Source organism: Salmo salar, chromosome ssa01 (genome assembly GCF_905237065.1).
Source record: "Salmo salar chromosome ssa01, Ssal_v3.1, whole genome shotgun sequence".
In the NCBI taxonomy this organism is placed as follows: domain Eukaryota; kingdom Metazoa; phylum Chordata; class Actinopteri; order Salmoniformes; family Salmonidae; genus Salmo; species Salmo salar.
Window position 1 is genome coordinate 160,921,251 of NC_059442.1, and position 20,204 is coordinate 160,941,454.

The 20,204-nt window shown below is 45.1% G+C and overlaps 3 protein-coding genes across 7 annotated transcripts in view; 1 reads left to right on the forward strand and 2 right to left on the reverse strand.

Annotated features, from left to right (window-relative positions):
• The window catches only part of crb2a (crumbs cell polarity complex component 2a), a 37,071-nt gene extending 29,252 nt beyond the window's left edge, over positions 1 to 7,819 (forward strand). Inside the window, exons 10-13 of the mRNA XM_014143448.2 lie at positions 224 to 1,094; positions 1,443 to 1,556; positions 6,770 to 6,896; positions 7,223 to 7,819. Of these exons, the coding sequence (XP_013998923.2) occupies positions 224 to 1,094; positions 1,443 to 1,556; positions 6,770 to 6,896; positions 7,223 to 7,444 (1,334 nt within the window). The 3' untranslated portion in view covers positions 7,445 to 7,819. The remainder of the gene's footprint in view (positions 1 to 223; positions 1,095 to 1,442; positions 1,557 to 6,769; positions 6,897 to 7,222) is intronic.
• Positions 7,753 to 8,775, reverse strand: LOC123729115 (extensin-like). The gene has a single exon (XM_045702897.1). It carries the CDS (start codon positions 8,773 to 8,775, stop codon positions 7,753 to 7,755), a length of 1,023 nt encoding a protein of 340 aa, XP_045558853.1.
• A 3,988-nt stretch (positions 8,776 to 12,763) lies between these two features.
• The window catches only part of dennd1a (DENN/MADD domain containing 1A), a 146,409-nt gene continuing 138,968 nt past the window's right edge, over positions 12,764 to 20,204 (reverse strand). For 3 of the 5 annotated variants that reach the window (XM_014143465.2, XM_014143460.2, XM_014143453.2), the window contains 3 exons: positions 16,970 to 17,107; positions 15,896 to 16,130; positions 12,764 to 15,678 (listed from right to left, as the gene is read on the reverse strand). In XM_014143465.2, coding sequence (XP_013998940.1) covers positions 14,569 to 15,678; positions 15,896 to 16,130; positions 16,970 to 17,107 — 1,483 coding nt within the window. In that variant the 3' untranslated portion in view covers positions 12,764 to 14,568. The remainder of the gene's footprint in view (positions 15,679 to 15,895; positions 16,131 to 16,969; positions 17,108 to 20,204) is intronic. The other 2 variants (XM_014143472.2, XM_014143479.2) reach the window with 1 other exon arrangement.

The following is a 20,204-nucleotide window of genomic DNA, read 5'->3' on the forward strand; positions in this document are numbered from 1 at the left end:
ATTCTCAGCTTGAATAAAATCACTCAAGTCTTGCAAAACTACTTAAGAGTTTCTTCACCATCTCTTTCTTTCAAAAGCGTTGCTATTTTAATTTACTTTAGTGTATAGCTGTCATTGCATGAATGAGAAAAATCTCCCACACACAAAATGCATACTAGATAGCTTTAATAAAACAAAAAGGTGGTGTTTTCATCTGAAGTCTTACGCACTTCTTGACCCTCAGGTGTGGCCAACGCTACCTTCGAGAACAATCCGGTGCAGTACAGTGCAGAGGGTTCCTTGGGCTCGCCTCTGACCCACGTGTACCTGGAGCTCCGTACCCGCTCAGAGAAAGCCGTGCTGCTCCGTGCCTCCCACGGGGCCGAGCTCCTACTGGTGGGACTGCTGGACTCCTCTATCCATGTCGAGATCCACGGTGGCAACAGTGTGGAGGTGCTGACCTTCTCCGGCGTGCGACACGTGGCCGACGGCGGTTGGCACCGGGTGAGCATTTCCATGGCTGACCCGGATAGCGAGGCGTCACACTGGGTCATCACCGTGGATGGCATCACTGACGCCAGCAGCACCCCAGAGGAGGCAGGTGCCCTGCACTTCCTCAACGAGGAAGGGGCGGAGGTTGCTATCGCCGAGAGCTTCACAGGCTGCCTGGGCGCCGTAAGGGTCAGCGGGGTCTATCTACCATTTGTGGATGACCTACACCCGCCACAGCCTGCCCACTTCCACAGAACGAGCGACGAGGACATTCATATGGGCTGTACGAGTGCGGACGTATGCCATTCTGACCCCTGTCAGAACGGCGCCATGTGCAAGGATCTCTTTAACAAGTTTGACTGTGTTTGCAAGCCAGGTTGGGAGGGAGAAAATTGCGAGGTGGACACGGACGAGTGCGCGTCTGGGCCCTGCGTCCACGGCACCTGCATGGATGAGTTGGCAGGTTTCGAGTGCGTGTGCAACCCGGGGTATGGGGGCGTTTCTTGCGATGAGGACCTGAATGAGTGTGAGGAACATGGCTGTGAGAACGGGGGCTCCTGCATGGACCGGGTGAACAGCTACACCTGCGAGTGCACAGACGACTTCACCGGCCCACTCTGCCAGTGAGTAGACTTTCTGTTTACACCAACCAATTAGTGTCACAGTAAGTGACAGGGATCATTGTCATGTGGAACAACAGATTCTCAGATTATTTTTATCTAGCTAGCACATATGTGTTTAACACAAGTTTTATATTGAGTTTCTCAACCTATCAGATCAAATACTGAATACCTTATGGAAATATATTAAAGTGACAAAGGGATATTTTAAATATAAGTTGCATGATTATATACTTTTGATGAACTGGAACCCTACACCCTTACACCTATTTATGGACATTGGATAGTTTTCAAGATAAAACAGGCTTTGTGTCGCCATTGTGAAGGTGTAATTCTGTACATCACCCACAGATGGATTTATCCTCCACTGACATGCGAAGAGGATGTTCAGTGTGAAAACGGGATCTGCCATGACGGACTGTGGGGGGCCAACTGTACCTGTGTGCCCGGTTTTGCAGGGGAGAGGTAAGTTCCCAAACTCCTTTCAATAGTGTGGGACAAAAATGGTTGACATGCACAAAATAATACAGCTGTTAACCTCTCTAGGGTAGGGGGCAGTATTTGCACGGCCGGATAAAAAAACGTACCCGATTTAATCTGGTTATTACTACTGCCCAGAAACTAGAATATGCATATAATTGTTTGATTTGGATAGAAAACACCCTAAAGTTTCTAAAACGGTTTGAATGGTGTCTGTGAGTATAACAGAACTCATATGGCAGGCAAAAACCTGAGAAGATTCCTTACAGGAAGTGCCCTCTCTGACCATTTCTTGGCCTTCTACACTCTCTTTATTGAAAACTGAGGATCTCTGCTGTAACGTGACACTTCCTACGGCTCCCATAGGCTCTCAGAAGGCGGCAGAACGTTGAATGATGACTTTGCAGCGCATTGCTGAAAAACAGTAGCGCATTTGGTAAGTGGTCGATCAGAGAACAATGAGACTGGCGCGAGCGTGCACGAGAAGAGTCCATTTTAGATTTTTAGTCTTTGAACGAAAACAGGGTTTCCCGGTCGGAATATTATCGCTTTTTTATGAGAAAAATCGCATAAAAATTGATTTTAAACAGCGGTTGACATGCTTCGAAGTACGGTAATGGAATATTTAGAATTTTTTTGTCACGATACGCGCCGGCGCGTCACCCTTCGTTACCCTTCGGATAGTGTCTTGAACGCACGAACAAAACAGAGGATATTTGAACATAACTATGGATTATTTTGAACCAAACCAACATTTGTTATTGAAGTAGAAGTCCTGGGAGTGCATTCTGACGAAGAACAGCAAAGGTAATCCAATTTTTCTTATAGTAAATCTGAGTTTGGTGAGTGCCAAACTTGGTGGGTGTCAAAATAGCTAGCCCGTGATGGCGAGCTATCTACTCAGAATATTGCAAAATGTGCTTTTGCCGAAAAGCTATTTTAAAATCGGACATAGCGATTGCATAAAGGAGTTCTGTATCTATAATTCTTAAAATAATTATGTTTTTTGTGAACGTTTATCGTGAGTAATTTAGTAAATTCACCGGAAGTTTGCGGTGGGTATGCTAGTTCTGAACGTCACATGCTAATGTGAAAAGCTGGTTTTTGATATAAATATGAACTTGATTGAACAAAACATGCATGTATTGTATAACAATGTCCTAGGAGTGTCATCTGATGAAGATCATCAAAGGTTAGTGCTGCATTTAGCTGTGGTTTGGGTTTATGTGACATTATATGCTAGCTTGAAAAATGGGTGTCTGATTATTTCTGGCTGGGTACTCTGCTGACATAATCTAATGTTTTGCTTTCGTTGTAAAGCCTTTTTTAAATCGGACAGTGTGGTTAGATTAACCTCTCTAGGGTAGGTGGCACCAAATCGTCCCACCTACGTAACAGCCAGTGGAATCCTGTGGCGCGTTATTCAAATACCTTAGAAATGCTATTACTTCAATTTCTCAAACATATGACTATTTTACACCATTTTAAAGACAAGACTCTCGTTAATCTAACCACACTGTCCGAATTCAAAAAGGCTTTACAACGAAAGCAAAACATTAGATTATGTCAGCAGAGTACCCAGCCAGAAATAATCAGACACCCATTTTTCAAGCTAGCATATAATGTCACATAAACCCAAACCACAGCTAAATGTAGCACTAACCTTTGATCATCAGATGACAACCCTAGGACATTATGTTATACAATACATGCATGTTTTGTTCAATGAAGTTCATATTTATATCAAAAAACAGCTTTTTACATTAGCATGTGACTAGCATTCCCACCGAACACTGCCGGTGAATTTACTAAATTACTCACGATAAACGTTCACAAAAAGCATAACAATTATTTTAAGAATTATAGATACAGAACTCCTCTATGCACTCGATATGTCTGATTTTAAAATAGCTTTTCGGTGAAAGCACATTTTGCAATATTCTCAGTAGATAGCCCGGCATCACAGGGCTAGCTATTTAGACACCCGGCAAGTTTAGCACTCACCAAAGTCAGATTTACTACAAGAAAAATGTTATTACCTTTGCTGTCTTCGTCAGAATGCACTCCCAGGACTTCTACTTCAATAACAAATGTTGGTTTGGTCCCAAATAATCCATCGTTATATCCAAATAGCGGCGTTTTGTTCGTATGCTCAAGACACTATCCGAAAGGGTAAATAAGGGTGACGAGCATGGCGCAATCGTGACAAAAAAATTCTAAATATTCCATTACCGTACTTCGAAGCATGTCAACCGCTGTTTAAAATACATTTTTATGCCATTTTTCTCATAAAAAAGCGATAATATTCCGACCGGGAATCTGCGTTTAGGTAAACAGACGAAAGAAAATAAAGCATGGGGTCGACTCGGGCACCCGCCTAAGCCCATAGTACTCTGATCGGCCACTTGCCAAAAGCGATAATGTGTTTCAGCCAGAGGCTGCCTCGATATCGTTCAGCTTTTTCCCGGGCTCTGAGAGCCTATGGGAGCCGTAGGAAGTGTCACGTTATAGCAAAGATCCTCAGTCTTCAATAAAAAGAGCCAAGATGAAACACAACTTGTCAGACAGGCCACTTCCTGCATGGAATCTTCTCAGGTTTTGGCCTGCCATATGAGTTCTGTTATACTCACAGACACCATTCAAACAGTTTTAGAAACTTTGGGGTGTTTTCTATCCAAAGGCAATAATTATATGCATATTCTAGTTACTGGGCAGGAGTAGTAACCAGATTATATCGGGTACGTTTTTTTATCCGGCCGTGTCAATACTGCCCCCTAGCCCTAACAGGTTAACGAGAGTATTGTCTTTAAAATGGTGTAAAATAGTCATATGTTTGAGAAATTGAAGTAATTGCATTTCTAAGGTATTTGAATATCGCGCCACGGGATTCCACTGGCTGTTGAGTAGGTGGGACGATTTCGTCCCACATACCCTAGAGAGGTTAACAAAACTGCTTGGGATGATAGGGATGGATACCAGAATATATACACCACCGTTCAAAAGTTTGGGGTCACTTAGAAATGTCCTTGTTTTTGAAAGAAAAGCACATTTTTGTCCATTCAAATAACATCAAACTGATCAGAAATACAGTGTAGACATTGTTAATGACTCAAACAAATGTTGTAAATGACTATTGTAGCTGGAAATGGCAGATTATTTATGGAATATCTACATAGGCGTACAGAGGTCCATTATCAGCAACCATCACTCCTGTGTTCCAATGGCACGTTGTGTTAGCTAATCCAAGTTCATCATTTTAAAAGGCTAATTGATCATTAGAAACCCTTTTGCAATTATGTTAGCGCAGCTGAAAACTGTTGTGGAGATTAAAGAAGCAATAAAACTGGCCTTCTTTAGACTAGTTGAGTATCTGGAGCATCAGCATTTGTGGGTTCGATTACAGGTTCAAAATGGCCAGAAACTGAAACTCATCAGTCTATTCTTGTTCTGAGAAATTAAGGCTATTTAATGCGAGAAATTGCCAAGAAACTGAAGATCTCATACAACGCTGTGTTCTACTCCCTTCACAGAACAGCTCAGTTGTGCACCGGGGCCTCCCACTCCTCTGTCTATTCTGGTTAGGGCCAGTTTGCGCTGTTCTGTGAAGGGAGTAGTACACAGCGTTGTACGGGATCTTCAGTTTCTTGGCAATTTCTCGCATGGAATAGCCTTAATTTCTCAGAACTTGAATAGACTGACGAGTTACAGAACAAAGTTCTTTGTTTCTGGCCATTTTGAGCCTGTCAAATCAAAATATATTTTACATTTAAGATTCTTCAAAGTAGCCACTCTTTCCCTTAATGACAGCTTTGTACACTCTTGGCATTCTTTCAACCAGCTTCATGAGGTAGTCACCTGGAATGCATTTAAAAGTTAATTTGTGGAATTTCTTTCCTTCTTCATGCGTTTGAGCCAATCAGTTGTGTTGAGACAAGGTAGGTGTGGTATACAGAATATAACCCTATTTGGTAAAAGACCAAATCCATATTATGGCAAGAACAGCTCAAATAAGCAAAGAGAAACGACAGTCCATCAGTATTTTGATCCGGAACATTTCAAGTTTCTTCAAGTGCAGTCGCAAAAACCATCAAGCGCTATGATGAAACTGGCTCTCATGACCGCCACAGGAAAGACAGATCCACAGTTACCTCTGCTGCAGAAGATAGGTTCATTAGAGTTAACTGCAACTCAGATTGCACCCCAAATAAATGCTTCACAGAGTTCAAGTAACAGACACATCTCAACATTAACTGTTCAGAGGAGACTGCGTGAATCAGGCCTTCATGGTCAAATTGCTGCAAAAGAAACCACTACTAAAGGACACCAGTAAGAAGAAGAGACTTGCTTGGACCAAGAAACACGAGCAATGGACATTAGACCGGTGGAAATCTGTCCTTTGGTCTGATGAGTCCAAATGTGAGATTTTTGGTTCCAACCACCATGTCTTTGTGAGACACAGAGTAGGTGAACAGATGATCTCTGCATGTGTGGTTCCCACCGTGAAGCATGGAGGAGGAGGTGTGATGGTGTGGGGGTGCTTTGCTGGTGACATTGTCACTGATTTATTTAGACTTCAAAGCACACTTAACCAGCATGGCTACCGCAGCATTCTGCAGCAATATGCCATCCCATCTAGTTTGCGCTTAGTGGGACTATCACTTGTTTTTCAACAGGACAATGACTCAACACACCTCCAGGTGGTGTAAGGCCTATTTGACCAAGAAGGAGAGTGATGGAGTGCTGCATCAGATGACCTGGCCTCCACAATCAACTGACCTCAACCCAATTGAGATGGTTTGGGATGAGTTGGACCGCAGAGTGAAGGAAAAGTAGTCAACAAGTGCTCAACGTATGTGGGAACTCCTTCAAGACTGTTGAAAAAGCTTTCCAGGTGAAGCTGGTTGAGAGAATGCCAAGAGTGTGCAAAGCTGTCAAGGCAAAGGGTGGCTACTTTGAAGAATCTCAAATATAAAATATATTTTGATTTGTTTAACACTTTTTTGGTTACTACGTGATTCCATATGTGTTATTTCATAGTTTTGATGTCTTCACTATTATTCTACAATGTAGAAAATAGTAAAAAAAAAAAAAACCTTGAATGAGTTGGTGTGTCCAAACTTTTGACTGGTATTGTAAATCTCACATGATGCTTGCTGTGGTCTAGACTTTAAATATCCTTATTGTGTTATTCTCCTCAGGTGTGAAACGGAGATAGATGAGTGTGAGTCGAACCCCTGTCAGAATGGTGGCTCGTGTATCGATCGAGTCAACAGGTTCTGGTGTGTTTGCCTGCCTGGCTACAGCGGTCTGTTCTGCGATACAAGTGTAAGAACTCTTGACTTCTTCATTCTCCTGCTCCTTCTCTTCGAAGTAATTTTGCACTCATCATCTATAATAAATTATTTCATGATTAGTAAACATTAATAAGCATTTATAAGTATTTAATCTTTACAACGCATGAACCTTAATAACATTTATAAATGTTTTATGGTATTTATAAAGATTAAATTATTTATAATGGTTTATTCATGAAAATTATTATGACGTGTAATAAAAATGTTTTGCATTAGGTCATTTTAGAATTAGCCATAGTCATTTACTCATCACTGACGTTTCTCCCTTGGTTCCTTGATTGTTTTCCCGCCTTGCAGAAACAGCCCCAGAAAGAGAGGGTGCCGTGGCTCGTGATAGCCATCCCCCTGGTGTGCCTCTGTGTCCTGCTGGCTGTCATCGGCATCACCTTCATGGTGCTCACTGCCCGCAAGAAACGCCAGTCAGAGGGCGCCTACAGCCCCAGCACTCAGGAGGTGGCCGGGGCGCGTCTGGAGATGGACAGCATGCTTAAGGTTCCCCCCGAGGAGCGGCTCATCTGATCGGGTCATAAAAGCTGATCCGAGAACTGGGCTCGGAATATGTTGCTAGGCAGCGTAACACAAAAAGCTGCAAAAGCAGATCTGAGAGCACCGCACTGCTGGCAGGTGCGCGAGACTCACTTGAGACAATAAGACTCTGTATAGTCAGTCTAGCTGGCTGGAAGGAGATACAAGAGGAGAAGAGATGATCTGCTGCCCCCTGCTGGACAGATGGACTTGTTACTGACCCAGTGGTGCCGTGTAATTGTGTTTTGTTTGACTGATCTAATGTGTGAGTGGTTTTGAGGATCTTGGGGAGGGAGTGGAGGTTAACGGAGTGAGGGTTGGCAGTCGGAGCTGGTTGGTAGAGAACTGACAGTTGGGGGAGTGGGGGTGAGCAGTAGGGGTTGGTTGGTAGAGAACTGGGGGTGGGCAGTGGGGGTTGGTTGGTAGAGAACTGACAGTTGGGGGAGTGGGGGTGAGCAGTGGGGGTTGGTTGGTAGAGAACTGGGGGTTGGCAGTGGGGGTTGGTTGGTAGAGAACTGACAGTTGGGGGAGTGAGGGTGAGCAGTGGGGGTTGGTTGGTAGAGAACTGGGGGTGGGCAGTGGGGGTTGGTTGGTAGAGAACTGACAGTTGGGGGAGTGAGGGTGAGCAGTGGGTGTTGGTTGGTAGAGAACTGGGGGTGGGCAGTGGGGGTTGGTTGGTAGAGAACTGGGGGTAGGCAGAGGGGGTTGGTTGGTAGAGAACTGGGGGTGGGCAGTGGGGGTTGGTTGGTAGAGAACTGGGGGTGGGCAGTGGGGGTTGGTTGGTAGAGAACTGACAGTTGGAGCATCCTGGTTGGGGGAGTGGGGGTGGGCAGTGGGGGTTGGTTGGTAGAGAACTGACAGTTGGAGGAGTGAGGGTGGGCAGTGGGGGTTGGTTGGTAGAGAACTGGGGGTGAGCAGTGGGGGTTGGTTGGTAGAGAACTGACAGTTGGAGGAGTGGAGGTGGGCAGTGGGTGTTGGTTGGTAGAGAACTGGGGGTTAGCAGTGGGGGTTGGTTGGTAGAGAACTGACAGTTGGAGGAGTGGGGGTGGGCAGTGGGGGTTGGTTGGTAGAGAACTGACAGTTGGAGGAGTGGGGCTGGGCAGTGGGGGTTGGTTGGTAGAGAACTGGGGGTGAGCAGTGGGGGTTGGTTGGTAGAGAACTGACAGTTGGAGGAGTGGGGGTGAGCAGTGGGTGTTGGTTGGTAGAGAACTGGGGGTGAGCAGTGGGGGTTGGTTGGTAGAGAACTGACAGTTGGAGCATCCTGGTTGGGGGAGCCCAAGGACCAAAGGACAACCGCTTGTCTCCCACAGACGGAGAGGAGGCATATGCTCTAGGAGTGAGCATTGGGAAAAGATGGACTGGATGGACTTTTCTTTTTTAAGAAATACATAAACAGGGGGCACCACCTACCCACACCCTTACTAGAGCCTTGCAATTATTGGTAGGGCAACAGTTCTCTAGGTAGGGCAACAATCTTAAAGGGGAGATTCAGTATTTTACAACTTTTACAACTAAAAGTTCAATGGTTCTGCACCGTTTAAACAGTCTTTGGGCCAAAAGCAACTGTAATCAACGGGTTGGTTTTCTTTACAAAGCCACTTTAGTCACCACTAGCAAAGAATCTACCCGCCAATGTACTGCCTGTTGAAGACATAATGTCTGTCTCTTCCCCCCCAGGAACTCTGCTCATAAGACAAATTTATCCTCCACGGTCACAATATGTGGAATTGTGGCACCACTACACACTCAAGGTTACACAGTTCTAGAACTGGTAGAGCACGCATTTTGGAGAATAAATTCATCCTTGTGAGACCTCGCTCTCTGTCGGACTCCACAATCCCTACCCCTTCCCAAATTTGAATGACTGATTTTCTTTTTGTGTGAAGAGGCTATAGTTTGTATATTTTTGGTCGTTCAAACGTGTTTGATTTTAAGTTGAAATTAAGCACGTTCACGTGCACAAAGGATGTTCTTCCACTCATTTTGTGTTAGATTTAACGCGGCATGCTCACTTCCGTTTCCAAACGGAGGATAAAACAATCGGGTTTCTGAGCAGCGAGATTAGTGATGAAACAACAGGATAGAAGTTTCTGATTTAGAATATTTTTTTATGACGTTTAAACAAACTGACGATGCAGATATCTGTGTTAAAGCCTGAGACGCTGTACAGTATATTCACCTGTCCTTATTTGAAGATGTCACTCTCACCAAAAGCTGGGGTACTGTAAGTATGTGACTGGAAACAACGAAAGTAAGGCAAAATGTCACTAAGCCTTTATCTTCTGGTCACATTCTCAAACATTTTGTCATACTTGGACTTTGACTGTATTGTACAAAAAATGTTTCCTTAAAAGTGAAGTGCTTCACTGTTTCTTAATGCAAACATCAAGTCACAGCAAGACCCAACTGATGAATAAGAGGAATGGGTTCCATCAAATCTTTAGCGAAAAGTAATGTGATACAAATATGAACTATATACTGAGAAAACACTGCGGTACTTTTATCCTAGTTCTTTTATATACTGAGTAAAATCTAAACGTTTGTCTCTTATTGTTGTAAATTATGTCAGAAATGATTTGAATGTAGTTCTTTGCTGGGTTGTTCGATATCTGGATTAGTTTGCACTGTTTTCACATTCTACTTTCAGTGACGCTGGACATTTCTTATGTTGATACTGTTCATACAAGGTTTTGCATAAAAAAGCAAGAGTTCAAAATATGCAATAAAGACCGCACTGTATAGAGGATTCTACACAAACACAACCTTGTTGTTATTGAACTGTAAATATGTGTTAAAAAACAACTAGTGGGAGATTGTTAGAATAGAAACACTGAAAACTGAGTCAGCACCTTTCAATTATAAGGCGATGGATACTGTATCTCCAGTTGCTCGAGTGTCCCTTCAATTTACAGGAGCTTTGGAGTTAGTTAGCATTAGCCTAGTTCAGCTGAGCCTAGCTTTGGAGTTAGTTAGCATTAGCCTAGTTCAGCTGAGCCTAGCTTTGGAGTTAGTTAGCATTAGCCTAGTTCAGCTGAGCCTAGCTTTGGAATTAGTTAGCATTAGCCTAGTTCAGCTGAGCCTAGCTTTGGAGTTAGTTAGCATTAGCCTAGTTCAGCTGAGCCTAGCTTTGGAGTTAGTTAGCATTAGCCTAGTTCAGCTGAGCCTAGCTTTGCAGAACAAAGGTTGGTTCCGATTTGTAAGGGAAATACCTTACCTTTATATCTGGGTGTTGCCGCTCATAAGATATGAATCTAAATGGTCAACATGCCAACAGAATCTGCCCCCAAAAAAACACTGTAAACAAACATCATGAGAAAGCAATTGTTCTTTCTTAGAACCCAATTTATTAACACACAAGGTCCAAGAGACACTACTAAGGGTCTTCAGAAGAGGCAATAGTTACAGTCTTTGACTTCAGGGAATAGGGTGGTCAATAAGCAGATCACACTGCAGATCCAATGAGTGACAGACAGAAACATGGCTAGAAAATAAGAGAATCAGTACAACTACCAGCTAAAGAAGGGAATGAAAAGAAGCCAGGCAGTGATTGTGTGACTGTGTTCTTTATAATCGTGAGAGATATACAAACGAGGAAAAGAAACAACAACAAAAATTGTATCCCAACTTTAAAAAAAGGGTCAATTGTATAAAAAAGATCATCACATTTCTACAGGAAACTGGAGGGGGAGGTGGTTTGGAGATGGAGGTTGAGGGGATGTGGAGGGGATGTGAAGGGGGACGAGGGAAGGGGATGTGGAGGTGGAGGGAAGGGGATGTGGAGGGGATGTGAAGGGGGAGGTGGAGGGGATGTGGAGGGGGAGGTGGAGATGGAGGCAAGGGGATGTGGAGGTGGAGGGAAGGGGATGTGAAGGGGGAGGTGGAGGAGATGTGGAGGTGGAGGGAAGGGGATGTGGAGGGGATGTGAAGGGGAGGTGGGGGGATGTGGCGGTGGAGGGAAGGGGATGTGAAGGGGGATGGGGAGATGGAGGGAAGGGGATGTGGAGGGGATGTGAAGGAGGAATAGGGAAGGGGATGTGGAGGGAGATGTGGAGGTGGCGGGAAGGGGATGTGGGGGGGATGTGGAGGGGATGTGAAGAAGGAGGAGGGAAGGGGATGTGGAGGGAATGTGGAGGGGATGTGAAGAAGGAGGAGGAGGGAAGGGGATGTGGAGGGGAGGAGATATGGAGGGAAGGGGAGGTGGATGGGGAGGGGTTGTGGAGGGGAGGGGATGTGAAGGGGGAGGTGGAGTGGAGGGGACGTGGAGGGGATGTGAAGAAGGAGGAGGAGGGAAGGGGATGTGGAGAGGATGTGGAGGGGATGTGGAGGGAAGGGGAGGTGGATGGGGGAGGGGTTGTGGAGGGCAGGGGGGAGGGGTTGTGGAGGGGGAGGTGGATGGGGTGTGGAGGGGGAGGTGGAAGGGATGTGGAGGGGTTGTGGAGGAGGAGGTGGAAGGGGTGTGGAGGGGTTGTTGAGGGGATGTGGAGGGGAGGTGGAAGGGATGTGGAGGGGGTGTGGAGGGGGAGGTGGAAGGGGTGTGGAGGGGAGGTGGAAGGGGTGTGGAGGGGTTGTGGAGGGGGAAGTGGAAGGGATGTGAAGAAGGAGGAGGAGGAGGGAAGGGGATGTGGAGGGGAGGTACAGGGGATGTGGAGAGGGGGGTGGAGGGGAGGGGATGTGGAGGGGAGGTACAGGGGATGTGGAGAGGGGGGTGGAGGGGAGGGAATGTGGAGGGGAGGTACAGGGGATGTGGAGAGGGGGGTGGAGGGGAGGGAATGTGGAGGTATGGACACCATCTACATCAGCAATAAATAGACACACCAAGGACTTTTGCCCAACGTAGATATGGATTAAAAAATAATGGAATATCCTTGACTGTAAGGCAAAGACTGTTGTCACTGAATGTTCACTCATTCAATTAATACTGTGCTACTGTCTTGACCAAGTGTGAGAGTGAGATTTAACTTAATGCATTGCTCGGATTCTTAAACCACACTTCAAATGTATTGTCGATCAAAAGTTACCACAGCCCCTAAGAAAGGTGCATACAAACCATAGGGTTCCTTGAAAAGCGATATATAAATCCCATGTATTATTATTATTATTATTCAATGAATACTAGGGGTGAGTGCAGTACTAATGATTGTAGGCTCTGGTAAAATCAAGGTTTCTTATAAACACAATGAATACTTAGGGATGCCTAGATATAGCCAGGTAAATATTGACAGCAAATTATTACTAATCACTTGTGAATGAATTATCGCTAACTTGAGTAATGTATGACTAGCTAATCAACGTCACTAACACCGTGCTTCAGAGAAAAGTCTGTATTTTGGCTTTATTTTGCAAACCTTTTTGACGAAATCATTTAAAATGTCCATATTATAAATGCATATTGCAGTATAGGTGAATCATCGTCTAAAACTGGGGGAAATATTTTGCAAACCATTTCAGGATGGACTAAAAAGACTTAAATGTCACTGAAGTTCTTGCTAACTCATTAGTCATGTTTTGTGAAGTATCCCACAGATTCAATGGAATCTTTTCTCCATAAGCTGTTGTGACCAGAGAGGAGAAAAGCGTTGTCTAACTGAGAAGGAGTTCCAAAAGATGAAACTTTACTTAATGTTTCTAGTATTAGCCGACACAGTACTTGATATCTCTCTTTAATCAATCATACACTGTACATTCTATTTTGTTCCCTCTACACACAAAGCAAGGACCAAGATGTGTTCCAATTAAATTTTCCACAGACATCATTTGACATGTTTTTGCTCCACAGCCTTACTGTATCTTCCACAACACCGTTAGCCTTTAGCATTAGCATGTAGGCGTTCTCCCAAATGTTAGCCCCTATGACTCCATGAATGTGATTACCCACAAGGTGGTGGGGGTTTATTTGTAGCAGTTGTCGGGACAAATGTCTTATAGTGTCACAGACTAGTGTCGTCTTAGTTCTTGGTCTAGGTCCTGATTTGAGTCATTTCGGATCCAAACGGAAGCGCACTGGCAATCGATTGCAATCGCAACCGACAACGGTATCCATTTTGTCGGTACATACTTTTCACTCTTGCACACATAGTAGCAGCACACTGAGCAAGCAGCCAGTGACTCAGTAGTAGATAATCACTGTCCTCAGACACAGAAAACATGATAACACTTAGAATAAGGCCAAAATCAACAAGGGGAAAAGGGAATACATGGGATGAGTTTAAATAGCAAACATGATTGTTCTATATTCCTCTCCTACAACATAGGAATTTACAATCATGGCTTCTTAAAGTTTGACAAATGAATTAGCAAAAGTTTCACCTGAAAGATTGCTGTAACCGGCATAATGTAAACCAAGGTCCACAACCAACCCCGTTCAGCCAAAATGTTCTGGTGGATTTGCTTCAGTCAATGACAACGGTCCATTAGTTAGTCCAGGCAAACAAAATCATGTATCATTCGAGAGTTTCCTCTAAAAACATGACGCCGCTGAACACATTGAGGGTGGACGGACTGCATGTTAGTGATGTGCCACAGATCGGACTATAACACCGCTAAGCTGGGAAATCCACAAACTACTAGCTACTCTAATGATTAGCATTACCATCGTAGCAACAGACACGGCTCTGACAGTTTCTGAGACATGATGGCCTTTTGGTGCCGGGTCCCAGGATAGAGTCAAGATGTGTTTTAGAGGCCACACGCCTTCCAGTTTGAGCTAAGCTAACGTCTAAGTGAAGGCATTGAACACACACCGCTAACACCAAGGGATACTGTGCAAGAGCGCGCTAGCATGGGCTGTGCATGGTTGGCATATACAGCGTACTGAAAGAAGCAAGGCCGGGTTGAGAGTCCCATTCCAGACTGAAGGACGAGAGAAAGGAGAGAGAGAGAAACAGACATAGAGAGAGAGATAGAGAGAGGGGGAGAGAGAGGGAGAGAGAGAGAAAGAGTGAGGTCTGAACTCCGACATTTAGCAGAGGGGGAGACGGGGGAGGGGACAGCTTGGAACCCAGCCTCTTGATTGGTCGCCTGACACACAGACTTTGTTACTCATTGGTCAGCAGCATAAGCTGGTGCAGGGAAGAGGTGAATAAGACAACGCCCACACGTGGAAAGTAAGGAAAGGGGGGTTAGTCAAAAGTCTCCCACTTCCCCCGAAGGCCCTCTACCTTCTTTTTAGGTGGTGCAGCGGCCGGCTTAGCCATGGCCAGAAGGTCCCCAAAGGGATCCTGAGTCTCGTTGGAGTCCTCTGCAGTGTTGGGAGGCTTTGGCAGTACCCTAGGGGCGAGGCTAGGGGTGGGGGCCGAGGGGGAGTCCAACAGGTTAGAGAGAGCATGGTGGCTGCCTGAGGAGGTGGGGGGAGGACCGCCATGATTGGGGAAGGCAGACCGCATGGATCCCATACCAGGAGGGAGGTTAGACCCCACGGGGGAGGACAGTCTGTAGAGCCCCGGCATTGTAGAAAGAGGGTGAGGAGGGTGACCATGGGGGGAGGCGTGGAAATAGGCGGAGGCGGGAGGCCCGTAGGCACCACTGCCGAAGGGATTCCCCGCTACGGTGGGCGAGTAGTGTCTGTGGGTGGAGTAGCCGAGGGGCGGGGTAAAGGGGTTCAGGGGCATGTGTTGGTGGAAGGGGGGCAGGCTCTGAGGGTAGGGACGTGGTGGGAGAACAGGCCTGGAGGACGGAGGTTCGGCACTGGACCGGGAGTCTGCTCCTTCCCCTGCCAAGGCTGGGGTGGTGGTGGTCTGGGCCGGGTTGTTCAGGGGGTCCAGGAGGCTGAGCAGGTCCACATCCTCCCCATCATTGAAATCCATCTTGGTGGGCTGCAGCATCAGGTCACCCCCCATCCCAAGGGCCTGCCGGAACTCCTGCCCCCCTGCTGTAGTGGTCCCACCATCCCCCACCACCCCCGGCTTGGTCCGGGGCTGGGGCACTGGTGGCGGACCCAAGACCTTACCTGGCTCTGGGGTTTTCCTCCCCTGGGGGCGGGGGATGGTGATGCACTCCCCTTGGCTGGGGGTGGTGAAGAGATCCGGCCGCTCGAGGACCCCGGGACCGAAGCTCTCTCGGCTAGGGGGCCGCAGCTCTTCCAGGTCAGGGGGGGGCACGGACAGGGGTCGGTCCCAATTCGGAGACACCCGGCCGGACATGGCCATATCATCCTGCCCATGCATGCTCCACATCTTGTTGTAGGGGTTGGAGTGCTTGAGGCCTGGAAGGGTGCCACTCAGGTCCATCCGCTACAGAGGGAAGAAACAAGAGAACAAAACAGATGATAACCTGTACATCAAATGCTATATAACGTAACATGAGTATAGATAATGGACCACAGAAATCTAACAATTTTTTTAACTGGCCCGTGGGCTGTTTTTGGCAAGCAAACCGGGAGTTTCAGACCCCTGAAATCCATTTTTGATCCAGGTCTGTAGCCACCACGTCCCATGTGTCCTCTGGTACCTGGTAGATTAATTTCTGCTGCTCCTGGGGGTCTTTGGGTGTGCGGAGGTCCTCCAGGCTCTTGGCCAGGCTGAGTTGCTGTCCCTCAGGCTCGTCCAAGCAGCTGAACATGTTCCCCAGCAGGTTGATATCAGCAAACTTCTCCATCACTGGGCTGGGCGGGGCTGTGTAGGAGGGGCCGCTGATGGGCTCCTCCCCCTCCTCCGCCTCTTTCAGGGAGCGGTAAGGAGGCGGCCTGTCGGACAAATTATTTAATTAGTTACATGCATGTGTGCACAGTTGCACGCACAGTTGCACGCACAGTTGCACATAATTAATATTGTCACATGCAGTACAGTAAACTGTTGACAGGGGTGGGCAATTCCAGTTCTTAGGGGCCTGATTAGTTGATTGTTGGAGGCAAAACTGTGACACCAATCATGATCTTCTGTTTAGAATACAATTTAATTAATCAGCTGTGTTTACTAGGGATGGAGAAAAAGTGTGACACCAATCAGAACCCCGAGGACTGGAGTTAACCACCCCTGTGTGCAGTTACACTGTTATAGTCCCGGCACATATATACGATTATTAAAGGAAAGATTCAACCATTTTGAATGTTATATCAATTCTGTGCATATCTGAGCGATGTTCTATCAATTCTCAGGGACATGTCATGTTTTCATGTGTACCTGAGCTTACTGCCGTTCAAGCAGGCAGAAATACATCCTACATCATATGATGCAAACGAATGATGCTGTATTTATGCCAGCTTGAACGGCAATCTGTCTCTACACTTGCTGTCGCTACACTTGCCTGACTGAGGCCTGCTTTTTTTTGCTACATGATAAGCTACTATTGCAGCAGATTATAATGTTCGCTGGCAATGGAGCCAAAAACCATTTGAGAGATGGACCACAAAACTTAACTCAGACAGCAGAAAGAGATCGTGTTCAGCCAATCGGAAAACAATCAAAGAAAAAACATTGGAAGAGTGCACGCCCAATCACGCATCGAGCCGGACGGAGATAAGCCAATCAAAGAAGCACTACACAATGAAGTGAGTGCATTATCATAGGTAGGAGTGCAGCGTACAGGGGTGACCATTCGAAGGGGGCAGAGAAGAGAAAGTTCTCGGGGAAGCTGGCAATGGAGTCGTCTTCGTGCTGCAGCTCGTCGCCTGATGAGTCCTCGGACAGAAAGACTGTGTAGTGACGTGTGGGACGGCCACCACTGGGGGAGGTAGATAGGCAGAGAGAGAAAGAAAGTGAAAGGGAATGACAGAGATAGAAAAGGAAGGAGAGATAAAGAGATATCCCATATCCCACACAGAGCAGCGAGAGTGAGAGAGAGAGCGAGAGGAGGGAGAGAAGAAAAGAGAGACAGACAAAGAGAAAGAAAATTGAATCATTTTTTGTATATCAGATGATTTTGTGTGAAATGTTATCTTTAAAAAATAATTTATGTATGACTGATAGATACAGAACAGAACACTTTCATTTGATTGAATGATTTCTTTGTTTTTCAGTAAGGTGTGAGAAATGGAGAGATGATTGAAAAAGACAGAAAGAGAGAAATCTCAGTCTTGGCCTGTGACATATTTTTCTTCATTGGTAAAATCAGACCAATCCAACAACTTCTTTTCATAGGCCACAAGAGGGCAGCAAACATCTGTCGACTTCACCAAACGTGAGTCTGAGTGTAGTCTGTGGGTCTTCAATCAAGTGGTTTTAACCAATCAGCATTCAGGATTAGACCCACGCATTGTATTAAAAAAAACAAATAAGTATTCCCACAACCTTTGAATAACACACTTAGATTGTTACAGCTTTGTTAATCTAGTGGCCAAGTCCAGCCTAAAAACTCCATGAATATTTGATTGAACCTTTCTCACAGTTACATCACAAACACACACTAGATGAACTGAAAACCCCGAGGTGTAATTTATTGGGAATAGTTGGCTAACGCCGAATGGTTAACTTCATGCTACTCTACACCTCAGGAGACTGTGAAATTGGCTAACTCCCAATGGTTAGCTTCATGCTACACTAGCCCTCAGAAGCTCTCATACATGCTTCTGGGACTGTGGGGCTGAGTACCAACATAAATAGAGGATTATGCTTCTGGGACTGTGGGGCTGAGTACCAACATAAATAGAGGATTTCCAGGGATATCATGGTGTGTATCTGCATACATTATACTGTGGATAATATGTGTGTTTCTGGTAGTGAGTATGTAGATGAAGTGTTTGTGTATGTGTCAATAACATGGTAGTGTGTATAGTTGCAAGTTCTTCATTATTAGTATAGGACAGGGTTCTCCAACTCCAGTCCAAAATAATCAACTAATTGTGTTCTTCATTTTTGGATTACAGCAGGGCTTGAGCAAAAGCCTGCACATCCAGTATCTATCCAGGACTGGAGCTGGAGAACCCTGTCCAAATGAAAACTAAAACAATTTGTTGTAGTTGCAGACCTCGGTAAGTGTGTAGATTATGAGGAACTAGGTGATGAAGATTGGTGATGAGGATGTGTATAGTGTGGATTATGAGGAACTAGGTGATGAGGATGTGTATAGTGTAGATTATAAGGAACTAGCTGATGAAGATGGGTGATGAGGATGTGTATAGTGTAGATTATAAGGAACTAGGTGATGAAGATTGGTGATGAGGATGTGTATAGTGTAGATTATAAGGAATTAGGTGATGAAGATGGGTGATGAGGATGTGTATAGTGTGGATTATGAGGAACTAGGTGATGAGGATGTGTATAGTGTAGATTATAAGGAACTAGGTGATGAAGATGGGTGATGAGGATGTGTATAGTGTAGATTATAAGGAACTAGGTGATGAAGATGGGTGATGAGGATGTGTATAGTGTGGATTATGAGGAACTAGGTGATGAGGATGTGTATAGTGTAGATTATGAGGAACTAGGTGATGAGGATGTGTATAGTGTAGATTATAAGGAACTAGGTGATGAAGATGGGTGATGAGGATGTGTATAGTGTAGATTATAAGGAACTAGGTGATGAAGATGGGTGATGAGGATGTGTATAGTGTAGATTATGAGGAACTAGGTGATGAAGATGGGTGATGAGGATGTGTATAGTGTGGATTATGAGGAACTAGGTGATGAGGATGTGTATAGTGTAGATTATAAGGAACTAGGTGATGAAGATGGGTGATGAGGATGTGTATAGTGTACCTTATAAGGAACTAGGTGATGAAGATGATGATGAAGATGGGTGATGAGGATGTGTATAGTGTACCTTATAAGGAACTAGGTGATGAAGATGATGATGAAGATGGGTGATTTGAGGATGTGTATAGTGTACCTTATAAGGAACTAGGCGATGAAGATGATGATGAAGATGGGTGATGAGGATGTGTATAGTGCACCTTATAAGGAACTAGGTGATGAAGATTATGATGAAGATGGGTGATGAGGATGTGTATAGTGTAGATTCTGAGGAACTAGGTGATGAAGATGGGTGATGAGGATGTGTATAGTGTAGATTATAAGGAACTAGGTGATGAAGATGATGATGAAGATGGGTGATGAGGATGTGTATAGTGTAGATTATAAGGAACTAGGTGATGAAGATAGGTGATGAGGATGTGTATAGTGTAGATTATAAGGAACTAGGTGATGAAGATGGGTGATGAGGATGTGTATAGTGTAGATTATAAAGAACTAGGTGATGAAGATGATGATGAAAATGGGTGATGAGGATGTGTATAGTGTAGATTATAAGGAACTAGGTGATGAAGATTGGTGATGAGGATGTGTATAGTGTAGATTATGAGGAACTAGGTGATGAGGATGTGTATAGTGTAGATTATGAGGAACTAGGTGATGAGGATGTGTATAGTGTAGATTATAAGGAACTAGGTGATGAAGATGGGTGATGAGGATGTGTATAGTGTAGATTATAAGGAACTAGGTGATGAAGATGATGATGATGGGTGATTTGAGGATGTGTATAGTGTAGATTATAAGGAACTAGGTGATGAAGATTGGTGATGAGGATGTGTATAGTGTAGATTATGAGGAACTAGGTGATGAGGATGTGTATAGTGTAGATTATAAGGAACTAGCTGATGAAGATAGTGGTGATGATGAAGATGGGTGATTTGAGGATGTATATAGTGTAGCTTATAAGGAACTAGGTGATGAAGGTGATGGTGATGATGAAGATGGGTGATTTGAGGATGTGTATGTTGTAGAATATGAGGAACTAGGTGATGAAGATGATGGCGATGATGAAGATGAGTGATGAGGATGTGTATAGTGTAGATTATAAGGAACTAGGTGATGAAGATGATGAT

Excerpts from the sequence above, each read along its gene's own strand:
- LOC123729115 (XM_045702897.1), bottom strand. The coding sequence starts at position 8,775 with ATGCCTCCTCTCCGTCTGTGGGAGACAAGCGGTTGTCCTTTGGTCCTT.